The sequence below is a fragment of the Canis lupus genome, chromosome 16 (genome assembly GCF_003254725.2).
Source record: "Canis lupus dingo isolate Sandy chromosome 16, ASM325472v2, whole genome shotgun sequence".
Lineage (NCBI taxonomy): Eukaryota > Metazoa > Chordata > Mammalia > Carnivora > Canidae > Canis > Canis lupus.
The window spans coordinates 47795150-47817387 of NC_064258.1; the positions used below are offsets into that span (position 1 = coordinate 47795150).

A 22238-nucleotide genomic window follows, 5' to 3' on the forward strand; every position below is an offset into this window, starting at 1 on the left:
ACCATCCAATAAATAGACAGAACACGAGTAAATGAATGGGTAAATCTTCAAGTATTTGAAGATACTTTTCTTACTAGCCAATCCCTGATAAACTCTTCAAGCTCCTTCAAGCCAAGCAGCCTCATATCCCACTGCCCCAGCTCATACCCTATGCCCTTGGGAGGCTGCAGTCTCCACCACCCACAAACCCAGAATGTACACCCCTGCTTCCATTATGCATTTCCTTTTGCCAAACATGTTCCTCCTTTCCATCGCTTTATAACTATTCATTTCATCTTCAGCCTTGAAATTTCCTCCCTCTTCTTTGGCACATCTACTATAACTGTATTTGTAGCCTACGTCATGGAACTTAGTCCTCATTACCTACTGGCCCCTGCCCCCCAAATGTTTCCATTGCAACGTGGCTGACATACACTAAATGTTTTCAGGTTTGTACGATGCTAAGAATACTGTAACTCTGGTTAAATGCTTGCTAGTTAATAGCTTAATATACTTTCTGAGTGACCACAAGATAATTATCTATAAAGTGAGCTTGTAACTAAAATATCTGGAATGTAATCAAGTACTTGACAACACTCTAATACACTGTAAAAATGTACAAACATATATAATCCCAGTTCTGTAGAAAGAAAAAGCTGCTTATATGTGCATACACAGAAAATGTCTAGACTGTTCAGGAGGTTAATAGTGATCACTTCTGAGGAAAGGAACTGGAGGGCATATACTTACTTTTCACTTTATATCCATCTATTCCACTTCAGTTTCTTTGATATCAACCATTTACGTTTCATAATAAAAAACTAATACCAGTGTTAGGATGTAAAACAAGTAATTTTCAAAATTAGATTATATTTGATTAATCTTATTTAAAATTCATGTTATAGATTACAAAAAATAAAGTTCCTACATCTCATAAGGATGGAATAAAAACAAAACTTAAAGAGGGAAAAGTGTAAAACTTGAATGGCTAATACAGAAGTTGGGAATTATAAATACACTTATTTTCAAATAGACTTTACCAAAGTCCATTTGTTACTATGAAACCATTTAAGACCTAAGATTCACTAAGTTCATTTCATCTAATTTAATGCAAGCTACAGTAAGATACACGTGGTAAAAGCACAGTAAGAGGTACCGTTACCTGATTATTAAAGCTGACACAGAGCTTGGAAAACCTAATGGGATGTGGACAGTCAGCCTTCAGGTAGATATCAAACCGCACAGGAACATCGACATGAAAGCTTGGGGCATGAAACTTGGCTTTGCATTGTACTAGGAATAAAACAAAGGGAGTCACACACTATGAGACCCTCTTAGACACACACCCATGATTCTCTGATCCACACTTAGTCTTCAGGAAGGAAACACCTACCCTGGATGTCCTTACTGAATGCTCCCCCTGAAGCGTTTCAACAGACATAAATGTAGCTCATTAAAAAAAAAAAAAATTAAATAAAGTCTAACTTCAAAACCACCTTTAATTCTAAAAACAGAGTTCCTCCTGAAATGTTAACTAACACAGGATTTTAAAGGGGGAAAAAACCCCATTTTGTTATTTTTAACTTATTTCAAAATACCTGCCCTATGCATTACAGAATAAACTTTTAGAATGACTTTTTTCTTTTTTTTTAAAGATTTTATTTATTTATTCATGAGAAACAGATAGAGAGAGGCAGAGACACAGGCAGAGGGAGAAGCAGGCTCCATGCAGGGAGCCTGATGTGGGACTTGATCCTGGGTCTCCAGGATCACGCCCTGGGCTGAAGGCAGGCACTTAACCGCTGAGCCACCGCTTAGACACTAAACCAGGCATCCCAAGAATGACTATCTTTTCAAATGCATTTCAAATCACACCTGAACTACAAATGAACAAAGTAAACTTTAACGCATAAGCCAAGTATTTAGAATTTTGAAGATCTTTTTAAGTCAAGGGGGAGAAAGAAAAACCAATCAAAATTTTATCTGTAGGATGATGTATTCTGAACATTCTTTCCTTGGCTTTTATATATAAGATCCTGCATCTGTTCATTTTGTAGCAATAAGGATGATTTCTCTGAAACAATGCTGCAGGTGCTAGCTACCCACCGAATGGCACAAAGTCCTGCACCCCTATGGTGAAGACATTGCTACCAGCCAGGGAGATCCGGTCTGACCACAGCTTCTGAGCAGTCTTTACAGCTAAGACATCACAGTCGGGTTCAGGATCAGGACTTTCATTCTGCATCAACACAGAGTACAATTCGCTCAGCTAGTGATACAAAATACACAGATATAGATCTAGGTATACATAGCCCCAGGACGTACATTACATAAAGAACTCTGACTTACCATCAAAACATTTATGAGGTTCTTTTCTATCCGAGATTTCTGGTCATCTTTCAGAGTTGAAGCTAACATGAAAGAGGTAGGGGAAAAAACTCTAACTGTAAGATGAGCAAGTAAGTCTACCTCCCCCATGCAAAGTATTAAAATGCCTTCTAAAATGGCTAAGGAAAATTCTAGACAATGTACAACAGCACAGCTTCCTATATTAGCCCCAGCACTTTCAAGTACTCTTTTGAACTAGATGTGAAAATCATTTCATGACATATTTAAAAAAAAAAAAAAAAAAAAAAGGAAGATTTTTGATCTTCTCAACTATCACACGATCATGAGATGTCTGATATAGTTAGTTCCGTGAAAGTATGAGTCTCTTCACTTGGCAGACCGATGTATGCATGCTAAAAGTATGGTCAAGGCTTTGAGAATTATTCTTTCAGTTTTAAAAAACTTAAAGATGCTAAACAATTTTAAAGATTCAGACTTAACCGAAAGAATACCAAGTTACCTCTTCCAAGGAGTTCTAGGGAATAAGTAATGTAATCTTTTAATTGGGCCATGAGGTAGGAGCATTTCAGAGCTGTAGTCAGTATGGACGTGAGCAGGGTCCACCATCCTTCACTCCGATAATCACACATCACATAATCCAGCAACCTGATAGAAGGCAAAATGTCAGATGCGCTGAAACAGCTTCACAAGAAAGCCCCAGAAGACGTGGAGGAAACAATGTACTTATTTTCTGTACACATCAGGAACTCTTACTGAAATAGTTTAATAGGTATTTTCACATTTAGCTAAACATGAGATTTCCTAAGACTTTGAGAATGATTGTACCGGCAGATAGTACTTGAAAAAACAAAAAACACAGAAATGGAGTTTAATGGAAATAGAAATAAATATGGAAATAATAAATCCTTCAAAACACATTTTTATTCTAATTTTGCTGTAAGGTAATCAGATTACTTATAAAAATAAATGAGGAATAGGACTCACTTCAAAGCTTTGGTATAATCCTTTGCATAATAATATTCCTCTCCCATTTGAACCACTGTAAAGAGAAAAAGATTTTATATACATAATTCTAAATTATTCAAAGTTGCATGAAACTGTGGTCTATTCTGGATACATACTTAGGTGACTTTTCATTCTTGGACATTTATACTTCTTAAACTGTGCAACAGCATTGCTCAGAAGAGTTATTATCATTTCCTGTGTAAGAGAGAAAAAGTGTGAAACGTTCCAATAAAAAATTCTCTCATGTACGTCTCGATACTACAAAAAAGTTTATATTGGGGGGAAAAAAAAACAAACTTACAGAGTGAACAACACTTCTCTCCTTCAGCTGAATGGCAAGAACTCCCACCTTCTCTTTTTCAGGATCAGAAAGATCAAAACCTGTGTAAGATAAGACGCAACCCATTTTAGATAGCTCATTTAACACAAATCCTTCACATCAACATTGGATGTGTACACTCCTTGAATTCTTTACTTAAATATAATGTATTTAAGACTCTTAAACATTCTGGAATTTTAAAGACCCTAAGAGACCGCTTTATTAGCATGGGAGCTTCTTTATGATCTCTGTTCTGAAGAGAACATTACTGAACTCAACATTCTCTTGTCCAGTGGAATCAATCACCTGAGGAATAATATCAACATCATTCTCAATACAGAATATACTTTCTGGAGATTAAAGAAAATAATTTCTTAACGATTTAGGTTTGATTGCCACAGAAATTACTCAAATTAAGTATGCATCAAACCCAAAAAGATGCAGAGAAATTTTTAAGGTGATACATGTTAACACTGTTTTAAAAGATCAAATATAGGGAGGCCTGGGTGGCTCAGTGGTTGAGCATCTGCCTTCAGCTCAGGGCGTAATCCCGGAGTCCTGGGATCGAGTCCCACATCAGGCTCCCTGCATGGAGCCTGCTTCTCCCTCTGCCTGTCTCTGTCTCTCTGTGTGTCTCTCATGAATAAATAAAATCAATAAAAATAAATAAATAAAAGATCAAATATAATAAATCGTCAAAATTAACAGGAATTAAAATATTTAAATAGACCAAAGTGGCTATTGTGTCATTTAAGATAAGAGACATCCAAATGTTTTCATCACAACCACGTTTAATTAGAAGCTATTCTAAGATGTAGTAATACAAACAAAACATCCTAAAAACTAAAGAACTGAAAGTCTTTATTTTTAAAGATTTTATTCATTTATGTGAGAGAGAGAAAGAGACAGCACAAGCAATGAGAAGAGGGAGAAGCAGGCTCCCTGCTGAGCAAGAAACCCAATAGGGACTCGATCCCAGGTCCCAGGGATCATGATCTGAGCTGAAAGAAGACATGCAACCGAGTCACCCAGGCACTCTGAACTGAAAAATCTTTAAAAGGATGTTTCAAAGACACACATTTTTACCTCAACATAATTTGTTATGGCCTACATAGCCAATGGAAAAACTGTGATAGTAATATGTCCTTATTGAGGTTGAGAGAAAAGGGAGGAGGGAAAAATTATTTACTTAGTATTCCTTGTCGCCATGACCTTTGTCCATAAAAGTCAAGAACGCCTGTTTGTGTTTCTAACGGATCAGGATTGGGATACGTTACAGAAGCCTGTAAAGTAAAACACACCCTAAATAAGACTTCATGAACCTGTCACACTTGCCTTTGATCTCTGACAGAATAAAAACATTCTCATAAATACGAATACCAAACACATGCTTAGATATCAAAGTTGTGAATATTTTAACATGCATTAAATTTTCACAAAAATTAAAATAAAATGCTCCATTTAACTTAGGCAGTCTTGTAAAAATTAAATTGAATAAATCAACCTGATTCTGACAAATGATTTCATAGTAACTAATTCCTTTACATTTCTTTGCACCTTTGCTATATAATAAACCAGTAAAAATATATGAAATTATGCTTGATGTTTATTCCATATATATAAATGCTTTTTGTGCAAATAAAAATAATGTGAGTTTTAAAAAGAAGACACTATTTTCATTCTTTATCACTTGTGTATTAACCTGGTATTGGTTAGAGAGGGATGTTTGGCTCCAGAATTTACAAATTTCCACCACTTTTTCTTTCTTGTAACTTTTTCCCTCTGTAACCAAAATATAATGCAAGTACATGTTCAGAAATACTGAAAACATCCCAAAGGAAAAGGATACAAATTTAAATTATTTATAAACCTATTACCACTACTAATAAAGTATACATTAGTTTTCCAGATTTTATAGGCAAATATTTGTCATCAACTAAAAATTTTTTCAACCTTTTTTCATTTAAATATATTCTGTAAATTTCACATTGTTTTTTTTTTAAATTTCATTGTTAAATATTCTTCTAAAACATTATGTGTTGTGGCTGCCTGCTGTTCAACATTTTAATAAATTTATGTTGTTCATCTTGTTAGTTATATTTTACATTATGATTAATAAGCCTGTCCAAGTAACTTTATAAGTAAATCTTAGTACTTATCTCTTAGGATCTCTTATCTGCCTGAGACTTCCTGAAAATAGAATTCTGGATCAAAAGGATATGCATGATTTTGAGGCTTCTCAAATTATTTGGCAGAAATATTATTTTACATCCCAACAAAGGATATTAGTTAATTCCATTTCCTTATATCCTTTAAAAGCCTAGTTTTAATCACCTTTTAAAATACTGTGCTCAAATTTTAATATGCCAAACTTTTAAATATAAAACATGTAATGAAGTTACATGCAAATCACATGCAAATAACATGGTAGAAAACAGTCTGGTTATATCATGATTTAAAGAAAAAAAATCCAACATTTTAAGTACTAATGTGTAAACTGGTTTTGGAACAATTTTTTAAATAGCCTCATTGATAATATTCACCTATCTTCAGAGAAGAAAGCTACAGATTTTAAAGGAAAGTAACCTGATAGAATGATACAAATGTAAATGTGTTTATACATATATATACCACATTCTTATTTTAAAGGTGCTTAGGGAGAAACTGGTATCTAACGATAATCACCCACAAGGACAGAATGAAATGTCAAGTTAAGAAACTGTAACTGACATTATGCCTCGAACAGATTCTTAAGAATTTTCCACCGCGAAAACCCTAGGAAGAGAAGTCCAAAGTTACCCTCTCTGGTGGGTCAAAGTAATGCACATTCCTCCAAAGTCTTTCAAACTCCTACGGCAGTGATTGATGAGAGTTTTAGCATGGCACGGACTAAACTGTGACTTTTATTTCGAAGTAATTTGTTTTCGTCTAAATCACTAACTTGTTGCCAATCGTAAGTCAGTATTTAGAGAAAAACTTCTGCTTCATCCACAGGGAGAATGGAGTACTCAGGCTAAAATTGAAAATAATTGTAATTCCCAAAAATATAAAACATAAAAACTGATTATATTAAAAGGCTTGGGAAAAAAATATGAACATCAATTAGTCTTATCTTCTTTTGAGAGAAGATTAATACATTTCCTTAGTGCCAGATAATACCAGAGTGGGTGACTTACTTCATGATTACAGAGGCTTTTTGCAAGCTGTTTCCGCTCCTGGGCATAGTACGCTGCCTGCTGGTAATAGAAACCAGGATTCTGAGTTTGAATAGCTGTCAACCCTAACTTAATAGCTTCATCAAATAAATCTCCAAAGGCCTGGAATCTTAAAGAAAAAAATCAAGAAATAAGAAAAGGATGAAAAAGAAAAAGAAGCCTACTTCTAATAATTATTCATTGTGGAAACATAACCTCAGCAAACTGTGTTAAAATAATGCTATTGACGAACTGTAAAAATTGTTGGCATTTACAACTAATTATAGGTTACAGATAACTTCTGAATTTAAGTCAATTCTGCTGTACTAGCAAATGATTCTAAATATACCATTAGAGTATGTCAACATAGTTCCCACAACTCAAGCACATTCATGCTTCTGGAAGTAATCTGATTTTAGAATTTTTAAACATCAGTCTTGAATAGCAAGTTCCATGCCAGCAGAGATTTTGTTTTGTTCCCAGTTATATTCTCAGTACCTAGGCACGTGGTGGAAATTCCATAAATATATACTGAATAAAAGAGATGGTTCCGTGAATTAAGTGATTTCTATTAAGGAACTCTATGAATCAATATCAACTATTACTGGAAACATACCTATGCTAGATGTCCAAAAGCCTATTTACTGACAAAAAGCTTAGCTCAATTTAGAACCAAAGTCCATGCTAATTCCATTCCTCCAAATCCCACCTATTTAAAGAGAAAAAAAATTCTGAAAGTACAATTTAAAACATACTGTTTAGACATCCATGCAGCATGCTCAAAAGACAGCTCTGCACTTCCGATTTTTTTCTTACACAAGTCAATGTGTTTTCGGAACTGAGCAATTGCATCCAATGGGGTGTTGTGCTGAAAACACAGCCTACAGATCTGCAAAATGTAAAATCAACCCCAAAATAAAGAAGAAAATAAAAGTCAAAAGGCATATTCATTTAAAACTATGTAAAATGTGAGATTAACCTTAAAAAGACAATTAAATTTCCTCTCTTCAGTTCTTGGCAATAGCATGGATTTTCTCTACTGGAATGGCTAAGCTAAAACAAGAGGTTGTGTTCCCCTGGTTAACGAAATAAAATTATTCTGTATTTGTACTAAATCTACTGCATACCTTAGCAAAGCTTATTAAAAGTACAGAACAGAATACAAAAAAATTATACCCAGTGAAGAACATAAAGATGGGCAAAAATAAAAATACTATCTCTTCTAGGACAGACTAACTTTCAGTTTTAAAATTGTCAGAAAACTAAAGATTTTCTGTACCACAGAGCACAGTAGCCTCCATATCAAACAAGGATTACAGAAATTCTTGAAAACTTTTTATCTGGAATGCTATTTCAGAACAGTAATAATCTGTATCTATGTAACATAAAAGGAAAAACAGAAGAAACAAAACCTAAATTTATTTCCAGAGGCTTATCATCAGTTTTATATTTTAGGTACAAGGAATATGTGAAAAGTTAAGTCTCTCATCCATTCCTGTCCATCTGCCATCCAATTTCCTGTTCCAGAGGCAACCAGCTTCCAGCATGTTCCATGATACAGTATACACACAGACAAGTGTATGTGCATTTATATATAAACTATACTTTTTAAACAAATAGCATCACACTAAATATGCTGTTTTGTACTTTACTTTTTTCACCTAATATTACATATCAGTAAGTGGAGCTGTCTCATTCTTAATAGTTGTAGAATATTCCATCATCTGGCGTTATAACTTATATTAACCATACACTTATTGCTGGGTTATTTCCAATCTTCTTCTATTACAAGATGCAATAAATTTCTTCACATATGTGATTTACAAGTCTTAGCACATACATCAGATAAATTTCCTGAAACGGAATTGCTAGGTCAAAGGAAACACTCATTTTAAATGGGTAGTCATTGCAAAAATATTCTCCACAGACGTTGTAACAATTTAATAGTGAATTCCAGCATCTATATGCCCTCATGCCACCATCCCAGTGCCAGCCATCTTTAAAAGATGAGTGCGGAATGATTAAAAGCAAAACAAGAAGCCTTCACTTGCCTTCTGAGGGCATCTAATTCTACTATGTGCAATCTTAAAATGCTCAAATAACAGGTATAAAAGTTTCCTGTGGGGTGAACAGAAACACCTTTCATACGGCGGTGCCATTAAACCAAGGAAGGCTTATAAAGTTCTGGTTTGTTGCATCTTACAAAATTCAGTAATACAGGCTGCTTTCTTCTCACTCTCTCCTGCTCCCACTTAAACACAGAAGACCCTCCTAAGGGAGTTTCACAAAAGTAAAATTGTTCTAAGTGAGAACTCCCAGACCCATAAACTCAAAACCAAGTATTGCAGTTAGGCTGCTAAGAACCAGGGTGCTGTTTGAAACAAGGGATATAAAAAGAGGAGAACACAATTAATCAAATACTTTTCAGAGCAAGTAACTAATTTTGGTTTTCAAATTTCAAAAAGATCATCTAATATTTAAAGACAAGTTTCCTTTATTTGCAGTAGAATCATTACCTTGTAGTTTATAAATCCTGCCATAGTCTTTATTTCCAGAATATTAGTTTCATGGGCTCTCAATTCATGTACAAGATTATAGGCGGTCCTATAATTCCTAATATAAACATACGGAACATGGTTAATTACCAATTTCAAGAAGAGACTCCCAAGAATAAGTTATTAGAAATGAAACAATATTTACTAAAAATTTCTTAGTACTCAACAGCTCAGGAATAACTCACATATAGTGATCACTGATTTCCTTGAAAAACGATCTATTAATTAATAACATGTGGGAGGAATCAACAACCTATCACTAAGAACAGAACCATCACATGTACATTGTTCTGTCACTAGCTTCTGTCGATGAGGGCCAGAAAATAAGTTGAACACGAAAGTGGACAACTGTCCAGAATTACGTTAAAAAGTTAGTATTCTATTAAAAAAATAAAACCTTTTTTTTTAAACCACCATTATGAGCTTCTCCAACAAACAGAAATTGTATCAGCAAAGAAGCCACTAAGGAGACCAAGCACAGGTCAATGGGTTTTAAACCCCAGCCTCTCCACAAGTTCAGAGGATGCTGCTCATCGCCAGCATGAGCTAGAAAAGGCGCATTGGGGTGGGAAAGGAGAGACTTCTAGAAGGAGTCCCTACCCTGAGGAGGGAAGGCAACCAGGAAATCTCAGGTAAAAATTTTCTTTTCCCAGGATTATTTTCCAGTAGAACTAGAATAGAAGGTTTTTTACTAATACCATGGGAAAGAAATATAAACTACGTTAAAGCCAGTTCTAATCGTATGGAGTCGTTGAGATTTAGAGAACACAATCTGGTATTCACCACCTGAACAATTACAAAAAAGGAAAATGTTTCTGCAATATTTCTCTGAATAACAGCTTCATTTTTATTTTTTTTCTCTTATTTTTCCGCCCTGTACACTTAGGCTCTCTTCAGTTTTAGGCTATATAGTTGGCTTTTATCACTACATTACACTGCTGTCAATCTTCAAAATATTGAGTCAAAGCTAGAAAAAAATGTTTTATTAAGTTGTGCTCAGTAAAAGCGAAAGAATAAAACATGTGACCACTGCCAACACATACACAACTACTCTTTAAAACTTCTAAGCAGTGCCTTCGTATTAAAAATGAGGCTGAGACGTATTATGAACTTAAAAAACTTTTTAAATTAAAAATAAAATCAGAGTTGAATTAAATAAATGCACTATGCATATTAAGAAATTCATAGCATTAAATAATGTTTAATATGTATGTAACTATAGAAATCAGTCAACACAAAAGTTTTACTGAACATACAAGTAGTCAACAGGATGGGAAGAATTTTAATATGTTCCTTTAGATCATGAAATTTAAATTAGACCAGAAAGTTATGACACTACGAAATTTATTTCTGATAATAAAATGGAAATTTTTTAAATATCTCAAAATATTATATTCCATTCATCTCTAAACAAATTAAATATTACATATGTGAATGTAACCAACATAAAATTTTAAAATTAATTAAAGTTTGGTTGAGATTCAGAAATTGCCATTAATATGCTACTGTTAACATAAAGATAAGAAAAATTTAGTTTGACAATTGTTAAAAACTTTTTTTTTTTTTTAAGATTTTACTTATTTATTCATGATAGACATAGAGAGAGAGAGGCAGAGACACAGGCAGAAGGAGAAGCAGGCTCCATGCCAGGAGCCCGACGCGGGACTCAATCCCGGGACTCCAGGATCGCACCCTGGGCCAAAGGCAGGCGCCAAACCGCTGAGCCACCCAGGGATCCCTGACAATTGTTAAAAACTTACTTCAGAGCATTTTGTGTATCTTGTTTCAACTCACTGAAGAAAGCTATTTTGAACTGATGTCTAACAAATAAAAGCTGAAATATAGAATAGAAAAAATCATTATTATACACATTCTCTTAAAACATAATAATTACAGTATTTATTAAGAGGAGTCCTAAAAGTACTAAGGAAAATACTCAAAATTAAAGATTAGAATTATTCCAACAAACAAGCATAGTTAAGGAAGCTATAAAAAGCTATCTGTAAAATAGGGCAAAAAGCAGAAAGACAAACTAGTTTTTAAAAGCTTTAAATAAACTTGAAAAGTATAGAAGCCAATTAAAAACGTCAAAGCATTACAGATTTAATAATCTCGAAAATAATGATGAATAATCTGCTCTAGAATGCTTCTATTATTTCCTTCTTTGGAAAAGTATTGTACCTGGTGTGTTGTTTTATTCAAAAATTCCTTATGAGATTTCACTCTTCTGATCTCAGTGTAGTAATAAGTCTGTGCATGTTCATAAAAGGCATTTTCTAATCTGTTTAAAAAAGAATCAACATTTTCAAACACTAAAGTTATTTTAAACCAAACTGTTCTCAAGAATCATATTTGTAAGACCTGAAAATAAAATTCTGACAGAGATAATATCTAGTTTACTGCATGATAAAGATCAAAAGTAACGTAAAATATACTGAATTTCTAAATGAAAAATGTAAAGACCCCAAAGCCATTGAGATTTAAAATCCAAGAAGTAATTGATAAAAATAACTGTTTTATAATTTGTAGAAATTAAGTAATCTCTAAAATTACTTCCACCTCTTTCGTTTTATAAGAAGTGTGAAAGAAACAGATTTCCAATATTCACTGAATCTTTATTTTTTGTGCTTTTAATAGTTAAGGTTAAAGGTTAAGAAAACTAATGGTAAAAAGACCATAAAGGAAAACTGGCAAATGAGGGGGAAGTAGCATTTATGGGATTCAAATCCTGCTTCATTCCCTAACTTTGAGATAACATATGAACAAAGAAAATGTGACCACAGATTGAAAACTCAAAGTTCCTTTCATGAAAATAAGCATGGATTAGAAATATCTCCCTAGGGCCTGAAAGAAAGCTAAATTCATAGAAAAAGCTGGATTTCAAGGTTTTTCCTCCTCAGAATAAAACAGAATTTTGAAGCTGTATTCAAAGAGTTTAGACATATCTAAGGAAAATATGCTAAGAAAAAAAAAAATGGATAAGCCAAAACTTTATTCAACATACTTTCTAAGGTAAGATTTTTTTTATCTTTAAAACTACAGTTTTTTTAAATGTTAAAACATGAAAATAATTAGAATTAGGTTCTAACTTTGAACCATACTGTTTGAAAGAATATATTAACCTAAGCTGAAAACTTATAGTTTTATTTTTTATTTTATTTTTTTTTAATTTTTTATTTATTCATGATAATCACAGAGAGAGAGACAGAGGCAGAGACACAGGCAGAGGGAGAAGCAGGCTCCATGCACCAGGAGCCCGACGTGGGACTCGATCCCGGGTCTCCAGGATCGCGCCCTGGGCCAAAGGCAGGCGCCAAACCGCTGCGCCACCCAGGGATCCCGAAAACTTATAGTTTTATAAATGGGTAACCTTTGCTTTAAAGGCAAAATATGTTTTTTTTCAAAATAAGATTTAAAAAAAAAAAAAAATCTGGTTAGCATGACATTGATAGTCTATTGTCCTAAGAAGAAAGGCCTGAGGATTTGGAACACATATTTTTATAAAAGAAAAATGCTTAACTCATCACAAGTTTGACAATTCTTTTAAGTATTTTGACTCAGAATGATCAGTGAGCCTTTAAAGCACAAACAATTCTCACCATCACTCAACACATCACACAGAAGTTTTATACACATTCTACTGCTCAGACACTTAAAAAAAAAATTAACCAAATCGCTGACATCTTGTAGCTTGTAAACTTAAAACATCAAAGTGGTTTTTTTTTTTTTTTAAGGTTTTATTTATTTGAGAGAGATGGAGATAGTGACAGAGTTGTAGTGGGGAGGAGGAGGAGAGGCAGGCTCCCTGCTGAGCACAGAGCCAACTGACCCCCCTGCTCCCCGACCGACCGTGAGGCTCGATCACGGAACCCCAGGATCATGACGTGAGCCGAAGGCAGATGCTTATCCGACTGAGCCACCCAGGAGCCCCAAAACATCAAAATGTTCTGAAAGCACACAAATGAGTGAGGGTACCACCAGCAACTCTGTCAATGATGAGACTCCCAGATGAGACTGAATACGGAGATTTAGAGATACTCAGCATTACCCTCTCTCTTAAGATAAAATGCAAATATGAAGAAAGGGTCTACTAACATCTTCCCTCATCTCGTGTGGACTATCTCACCCCTGGTGCTCATGCCCATAGTTTGGAGGTCCTGGGTCCAGAGTACTTGCTTCTTATACATCAATCATTTTGAGCTTGCATTCCTTAAACGAGGCATTATTCCGAGTAAGGGCAGTCAGTGGTAAAGGGCAGAAGCCACAATGTCTATTTCTCTCGCGTCTATGACAGTACTAAATCTGAAAGCTGACGAAGACGTTGAGGCAGGGTTTCTCAACCTCAGCCCCACTGGTGTTTCGGATCAGGTACTGGTATGGGGCTTCCTGTGCATGGAAGGATGCAGAGGAGCATCCCCGAACTCTACCCCCAGATGCCAGCATCAGGAAAGAGGTCTCAGTAGGGGTCCAGGTAAGTGTTTCCAGGCATTAGCCATGTTCCCTGGAGGCCCACTTCAGTGCAGTCAAGAGTCACTGGATTAAGAGGCAGGACTGAAGACAATGGCCTTTTACTCAAGTCTGCATGTGAACTCAGCCTTAAAAGTTGAGTAAGAGAGCCCTGAAAGGGGAGCTGGAAGGTAGGAGCTAGTAGGACAGCACACTGACAGGAAACAGCACTGGGAACAGGGAAAGAGTACATGCAGTGCAAAGTCCAAGAGGAACTGTTGAGAGCCTGGAGGGGCAGTCAAAGGCCCGTGGGGGTCTGGGCCATGCCTCCAAGGAGGAAAGGCAGTGCAGGTGTGCTACCAGGTATCTATGTATGGGCTCCGCTCTGTGTTCCCCTCAGGGGTCACCACACACCGTTAAAAGACAAAACTCATTATCCCCTCCTGCATTCTGGGCAATCAGCTCAACTTTATCCAGAGCGCTACCAATCTGACTTTCTGAGTAACCATGCCACTATTTACTGCTTCCAGGGGGGAGATTGGATTTGCTAACTGCATTAAGGTTTTCTTGCAGCTCATCCTTTCATTTGTTGCCTTTTCAAGCTCTCTCCTTCTGAATTTATACTTCTCTTTCCTGGAAGCCATGTCATTGGTAGGCCAATGAGAATGTCACATTACTTCCTACAGGACATCATCTTGCAAGGCAATAATCAAAGATTAACTACACTGTTCTTGGGCTTGAGAGGGGGCATGTATGCAGTTCAAGGAAAAATAGCTAAAATCAATGAAAAGGTTCATATCTAAATACATTTTGGTCAAAATTTACTATTATAAAACTTCTTCTCGGGGGACCTGGGTAGCTCAGTCGGTTAAGCATCTGACTCTTGATCTTGACTCAGGTCATGATCTCAGGGTCCTAAGACTGAGCCCCATGTGAGGCTCTGCATTCAGGATAGAGTCTGCTTCTCTCTCTCCCTTTGCCACTCCCCCCCCCCTTCTTTCTTTCAAATAAAAAAATAAAATCTGAAAAAAAAAAAAAACTTTTCTTCTACAACACTAAATGCTAGAAAATAATGGATCACGGTCACAGATTTTGTGATATATTGTTGTGTTCCCAAGCCAGATGCCTTTCATATACAAGGGCTTTATAAAGATATATAAGATATGGTGAGCCTCAGATCCATCTTAAAAATTATTTAAATATATACATCAACATATTGAAAATGAAGCAATGGAGGCCAGAAATGAAGACACTATCCTATAAAAGGACAAACAGATCATCAGAGGACATCTAGTGGTTACTGAAAAATACAATGGAAAAACATGCAAATATATATATTTTTTAACATGGAATATATATATGGCATTAATGAGGTAATGCTAAGTGGCAATTCACCATGTGTTGTCTGATTACAATTATTTTTACATTAAAAGAGATGTCTGGACAGAAACTTAAGGAAGTTGTTGCTGTGGTCCCAATAAGGAAGTAGAAGTTAAGGAGTTGACAAAGGGGACTCGTGTTTTTTGCCTCAAAACCTGAGTACTCTGACTTTTTTTCCCAAAAACATGTCTTTTTTTAATTAATAAGTCTAAGCAACCAATTTTTCTTTTTCTTTTTTTAGCAACCAATTTTTCAATGCCTCTGAATAATCTAAAGAAAAAAATGTTTAAGATCTTTAGTTACCTTATAATATAACCCACCAGGTGGTCAGTGTGGGGCAGTACAAACAAAGATTTTCCTGAGAGTTCACACGCATTACATAAAGCTGCGGCTCTTTCTGATGCAGTGACATCTTCTCCTGTTGACAAGTCCCATAAAGACAAAAAGAGAAATAAAGTGATTCATGTATTTTTCTAAACAAATGGTTCCCCAAATCTAAGCAATATAATTAGGGAAAAAAACACAATCCCCCTTTCACCATGCCAAAAGGCCTCCTGTGATCCTTGAGAGCTCGGGGGGGGGGGTGGGGGGTGGGGGGGGTGGTGGTTCTCAGAAGTCACAGTACATACCTGTCAGGAAAACCCTATGGAACTTTCTACTGAGCCAAGATAGGCCAAATAATGCCAACAGATATGCCACATAACTATGCCAAAAATGGAAGCAATAATCATGAAAGTGGTTTCTAAAACTGGGATGCACAAGTTTCAAAAGAGAAACAAAAAACATTTTTGGCCTATCAAAGTCTTAGAATGTAGAAGAAATAAGCATCTGAAGCTAAGACATTTTCCTATAAGAAATTAAAAATCCTATTGCATTTTTCTTTGTCCTATTGCAAATTAAGAAAAAAAAATCACAGGAAGAATTTTAAACTGATCTTTGATAAGTAAATAACATTCTTTCTTTAAAAACCAAGTGAATAACTGTTACATCAACTGATATATCCCTACAAAGTGAGGTAAGTGGAACTGGGGGAGAAGAACATTTTATATTTAATATTAATTTTCTTTTAATATTTTAACTTTTTCTTTTTTAAGACATTTATTCATGCATTATTAGTATTTTTTCAAGTGAACACACCATCTTTCCTAAAATTGAATGCATAAAAGATTTTAACATCAAAAACTATATTTCTTGATAATAAGAATGGGAAGTATAAAGCAATTAATTCATTATTAATTAACCTTGTGATACCTGGGGGCAAAGGAGTTTTCTTCTGAATCAGAACCACTGCGACTTTTGTGTTTCTCCCTTGTAAACTTTGCCTGCAATGGAAAAATAATAAAATTAATTACATATAACAAAAATTGACTTTTAAAAATGCATTCAAGACTTTACGTAGGGGTGTCTGGGTGACTGAGTCAGGTAAGCATCTGCCTTCATCTCAGATCACGATCCCAGAGTCCCAGGATCCAGCCCTGCTTCTGGCCCCCTGCTCAGTGGGGAGTCTGCTTCTCCCTCTCCCTCTGCTCCCCCACCCCACTCATGCACACTCTCTTTCTCAAATAAATAAAATCTTAAAACAAAAAAAAAACCTTAAAGTACAAGCTTGATAATTCAATTGAAGAAAGATAAATGTCAACCCCCAAGCCCCCAAGATTAGGGGAAATGTTTCCTGCATACAAAGAAACTTCTATGGTACAATGATTTAAAAGTTTTAAAAGTATACTCTCATATCGAGCTTCTAATCCTTACAAAAATCTGCTTTAAAAACAAAGTTTAATATCTACTTTCATGTAAAAGCTATAATGCCATTTATTTCTTTATGGTGATACGCTATAGACTGGCCATGCAAAGAAAATTATTTTCAAACAGGAAAGGTGATAAAACAGGTGTCTTATAAGACAAGTAGCAAATTACTATACACCTCCCCCAAAATATCATGAATGCAAGAAAAAAGCATTTGGAGATTCCAACTAAAATGTCTTCTAAATTTCTTCACACACTTAAGCATTATAGAAGTTAAGCATTCATGTTAAGCTACCTGTCAGGAACCAAACAAGGGTCACAGGAGGTCAGCAATTCCCAAAGGAACACTGCTGCTTTGAATAAATATTAGTAAACAAGACACATGCAACCTACTGGGGACCACCTGATACATGGCAAAGACGGAGTAGACTGTACCTGACTATTTCCACTCTGGTAGCACACTCAGACTGCTTCTCTTTCCACTGAGGCTCATCCCAGTCCAGCTCATAGAACACAACCACCAGGGCGGGCACCAGATTCAGATGTTTATTCATCCAGCCGGTCTTTAAGATCCCCTTAGGAATGTACCATTCATATGAAGTTCTCTGCAAACATAGGCAAAGCTGAATGCACTCCTAACAGCAGCAAGCAAAAGCCACCTGTCACTAAATGGCACGCACTTTGTGCTCATTCATTTCATTCGACATACACATGACACCTTTTTAAGATGAGGTAATTCAGGCTTACAGAGATGACATAAGAGCCAAAATGGCTTCATTTGTTTCAATGACATATTGCCAGGGCCACATTTGCCTTACTTGGGAAGAGAAGAAAAAATAAAGGATGACTCTTAAATACAGAAATGTAGTAAGACCATGTCTTATTTAAATTTCTGTCACCAGTCTATTGCATAATTCCTAGTACCTAACACAAAGCAAGTGCTCAAATGATGTGTGTGAAACTGAACCAAACTGCAAAGGCCATGGATTCCATAATGATACTGGTAATGATAAATGGGGAATGTGAGACCTTCCTTTTAGAGAGGGCTTTAATGTAGACTACGAAGGGTTTTAAGCAAATGCAAAAAAAAAAAAGAAAATCCATTATAATTGTAAATGATAATTATAAAGTAATTTTTCCTCTGGGGTTAAAAAAATAGCTGTCATTAAATATACCTATTAGTGTATTACATAATGAAAAAGTCTTGGGTTTTCTTAATGCATCACTACAACCATAGCTTTGATAAACTCAAGGTTTTACCTCTGAGGTTTCTCAAAGAAAAATAATTCTGCCTTTGACAACAGCAGATAAAGAATCAAGTAGCAAGCAGCACCTTCTACTTCCCACAGGTCAGATGCCAGAAGACCAGTGCTCCTTGGCAATGACTCCTCTCTCCCATCTCAGCACCCCTCACCCTTCTGCTCCCTATCCTTCCCCCGTCTCTCCTGGAGGCCTGTCATTTTCCAAAGCGTATTTACGCTTTTTCCTGACTTTGCAATAACTCCAACAGTGTATAAAAAGACTAAGGAATATAAGTAGATGTTTGGCCACTGTCTAGACCTATCTGTCTCAAACTTTAATATGTATGTAAATGACCCAGGAATTTGTTAAAATGCAGATTCCCAAATAGTGTGTGTCTAGTAGGGATCTTGGATTCCTAATTTCTAAAAAGTTCCCAGGTGTTGTTACTGTTCCCAGAATCATACTTTGGGTGGCCAGGGTTGGGACTATTTGTAGACTAAAGTCGCTCCAAGTATTGTATTTCAATTTCTTTAAAAAAAAAAAATGTCTTTCTTTCTGACTTTTTCACAAATAAAATCTTATTTCAAAAAACAAACAAACAAAAAACTCAGGGTTTTCCAGCAAAGACATTAGAAAAGAAAAAGGTATCCATGCATACGGTGGAAGAGAGGAAGAGAAGGAAAAGCCCCCATGCAATCATGTCTTTACCTTAGGTCTACATTTGGGATACTCATGGTCACCTGGGAGCACCTTGAAAGAAATTGGCACCCGATCAGCCCTCCGATTGGCACAGAAAGCATCCCAGACAGCTCGATGAACAGCATTATAAACTACATCCAGGCCCGTAAGGGTAACGAAAGCCATAGGCCGACAACATAATTCCACGGGGAAGTCCCACTGTGTGGGGCTCATGTTCGAGGCGTCAAGAAAAATCTGAAATACAAATGTAAATACGTTAAAAATGTTTTAAAAGCCCATATCCATATCTAATAGAGGAGCCTCCACCATTTATAAAACATTACAAAAAGGCAAGACTCTTTTCCAGTATCTGCAAACACTGAGCAAATAAAAATTTGGGGAACAAAATGGAAAGCTTCAATTTTTGAATAACTATCGGTATTATATATTTTAAAAATCTCTTGTTACAAAGGTTGTAGTCAACTTCAAGACAAATCAGTACTTTCAGTAACATCTCAAATGCACACAGAACTGAACTGTGGGATGAGCAGACCAAGAAAGCAGGAAGGTGATCAAACTAAAATAGGTCTCATGACCCATTTCTGATATAAAGAAAAGTAACTGCTGTCTTACATACACAATAAATACAACTATCACTAATTTCTCTGTAATCACTAGCATCTAATTCCTGAATTCCTGGGAAATTATTAAACTAATATGCTAGTTCTCTAAATAGCTATGTTTTTTCACTTCTCCATAGTTAATGTAAAGTGTACTATTTAGAAGAAAATCTAGAAGAGAAAAACTAACAATGAATGAAAACCTCTAGGAGGGATTTGTTTATACTGTGTCCTTCAGCTGAGAATTAGTCTATAATAAATCCTACCACACACTAACGTTAGAAAAGCAATTACATAAAAATGTGCTTATTCCAAACAAAACTGCCATTATAAAGATCATTTCTCATTGCCAAAATCATGTACCAAGTTTCTTTTCAAAGTGATCTTTACTAGTGTATCATATAAAACTCAAAATATAATTTCTATGAAAAGGGAAAAGCACTATGCTACTAACTTGATAACCAAAAATTTCTTAACTGAAAAGTTAATTTTTAAAAGATCATTAGGCTTTTCACATTTACGTACTGAAGCAATAATGGGCAGCTTATCAGAAATGATAAATGTCAACAAGACATAGAAGTTTTGGAACTATTTAAGCAGACATTTTCCAGACAGGATTATGCTATGAGGACAAAGGATCATAAGTTCAGAGAAAGAAAATTTCTAGTTCTAAGGAATTTGGGGTGAACATTAAAAAGAGGTGGTCAAAACATATTATATGGGGAACTGTGCTTTATACCAAGAATCTAGATGAGAGCCCTAAAGATCCATTCCCTCATTTAAAAACCCCAGACGTTGGGGATCCCTGGGTGGCTCAGCAGTTGGGCACCTGCCTTTGGTCCAGGTTGTGATCCTGGAGTCCTGGGATCGAGTCTGCGTCGGGCTCCCCTGTTTCTGCCTCCCTCTCTATTCCTCTATCGTGAATAAAAGTAAAATCTTTAAAAAATAAATAAATAAATTTTAAAAACCCAGAGGCTCATGAGAATTAGCTGTGGTCCCTGAACATGGAGTGGAAATAAGGGGACCTAGAAATGACTTATGAAGCTCTAAATCACAGAGCTGTTCAAAAGAAGTTATGAGCCATGTAATTTTAAATTTTTCTAATCATATTAAAAAAGAAACAGGTGGAATTAACATTAACAAGATTCTATTTTTCTATTTAACCAATATGTCCAAAATATTAACACTTCGACATTAATACAGGTTATTGATGAGATACTTTTTTTTTTTGTACTAAGTCTTCATTATCTGATGATGTGTATTCCACGCTGACAGCACATCACAAATCAGGCTAGCCAATTTCACATGCTCAATAGCCAGAAGTGGCTACTTGGCTAGCACAATGGACAGCCCAGCTGAGATTACTGCAGTTCTGTCCCCAAAATTACCGTATGAAAACCGTATGGGAAATTCTTGCCACATACTACTTTAAAAGCTTTTGACCCTTGGGATGGTACTGTTTATTCTACAGCAAAGGGAAGAACACCGGCGAAGGACAGGTGTGTGGATCTTTTTTTTTTTTTTTAAGATTTTATTTATTTATTCATGACCGAGAGAGAGAGAGAGAGAGAGAGAGAGAGAGAGAGAGGCAGAGTCACAGGCTCCATGCAGGGAGTCCGACGTGGGACTCGATCCCAGGACCCCAGGATCATGACCTGGGCCAAAGGCAGACGCTCAACCGCTGAGCCACCCGGGCTGCCCCGAGGTGTGTGGATCTTAAGGACGGCCTGTAGAACTTCCCAGGTCTCCTGGGAGAAGCCAGTGGAGCCACTAACGAGCTATACGACCTGGAACAAGGTGCAAAAGTCGGAAACACTCTGGATGGGAGAGATCATGTAACGCGAGGGGAGTAAACTGGAAGCTGACGTGGAAAATCATAAGGAAGGTTCTTGAAAAGGATGACATACTGCAAAGAAAGGCGACCTCATCAAAGTGGCAGGTTAAAAAAAAAGGGGGCAACGTGCAGGTTAATTAATGGAGGTTCGGGGGTGTATATAGTACGCAAGGCTACAGGAAGGGTCACAAAAAACGATCCCAGGAGGAATGACAATTCGGGGCAGGGACGGTGCTGAGAACGTGAAGCCACCACCCTCCTTCGGAAGATACCATCCCCGGCGGCTCGGGGGCTCGGGGGCTCGGGGGCTCGGCGTTCGGCCCCGGGGGCCCAATGAGCACAGCGAGCAATAACGCTGCAGCCCTCCAGGCAGACGCTACCGTGCCCCCGCCCCCGCCCCTGCCCCCCGAAGGCCCCAGAAAGAGGTGCGTCTTCTCTTTACGAGCTGGACGACAAATGCCAGGCATTGCACCTGCAGAAGCAGAAGGAAAACGCGCCCCCCCCCTCCCAACACCAGCATTGTTCAGAGCTCTAGCTCGCTCCCGCGGCGGTCTCCGGGGGCCGGACTCACCCAGGCCGCACGCCCCGGGCCCGCTGCAGCTGTAGCCGGTCGCCGCCAGCCGGGAGAGCGGGGGTGGTAGTGGGGGGGGCTAGGACGGGCGCCCCAGAACGCCGCGGCCCGTCCCTACCGCCACCGCCCCGCCGCCGGTCCCCGCGAGCGAGACTTCCCGGTCCCCGCCTGCGCACGCACAGGAAGCACTTCCCGGGCGTGAGTGACAGCGCTCTACGCCAACCGCGGCCCCGGAAACTTAACGCTGCGCCGCAAAACGTCGGAAGTGGGCTAAGGGGGTGGGGACAGGGGGAGCCAATAGGAGAAGCGAGAAGCGGGAG

The 22238-nt window shown here is 37.0% G+C and overlaps 1 protein-coding gene across 2 annotated transcripts in view; it reads right to left on the reverse strand.

The window, feature by feature from the left end:
• Positions 1-22093, reverse strand: part of TRAPPC11 (trafficking protein particle complex subunit 11) — a 48628-nt gene extending 26535 nt beyond the window's left edge. For both annotated transcript variants that reach the window (XM_025471836.3, XM_049094931.1), the window contains exons 1-18: positions 21919-22093; positions 18924-19148; positions 17409-17578; positions 16479-16549; positions 15531-15645; positions 11583-11682; positions 11162-11235; positions 9363-9459; positions 7602-7735; positions 6829-6976; positions 4842-4935; positions 3635-3714; positions 3450-3528; positions 3313-3367; positions 2828-2973; positions 2329-2390; positions 2086-2218; positions 1142-1272 (exon numbers count right to left, since the gene is read on the reverse strand). In XM_025471836.3, the coding sequence (XP_025327621.1) occupies positions 1142-1272; positions 2086-2218; positions 2329-2390; positions 2828-2973; positions 3313-3367; positions 3450-3528; positions 3635-3714; positions 4842-4935; positions 6829-6976; positions 7602-7735; positions 9363-9459; positions 11162-11235; positions 11583-11682; positions 15531-15645; positions 16479-16549; positions 17409-17578; positions 18924-19127 (1893 nt within the window). In that variant the 5' untranslated portion in view covers positions 19128-19148; positions 21919-22093. The remainder of the gene's footprint in view (positions 1-1141; positions 1273-2085; positions 2219-2328; positions 2391-2827; positions 2974-3312; positions 3368-3449; positions 3529-3634; positions 3715-4841; positions 4936-6828; positions 6977-7601; positions 7736-9362; positions 9460-11161; positions 11236-11582; positions 11683-15530; positions 15646-16478; positions 16550-17408; positions 17579-18923; positions 19149-21918) is intronic.
• Positions 22094-22238: the final 145 nt, after the last annotated feature.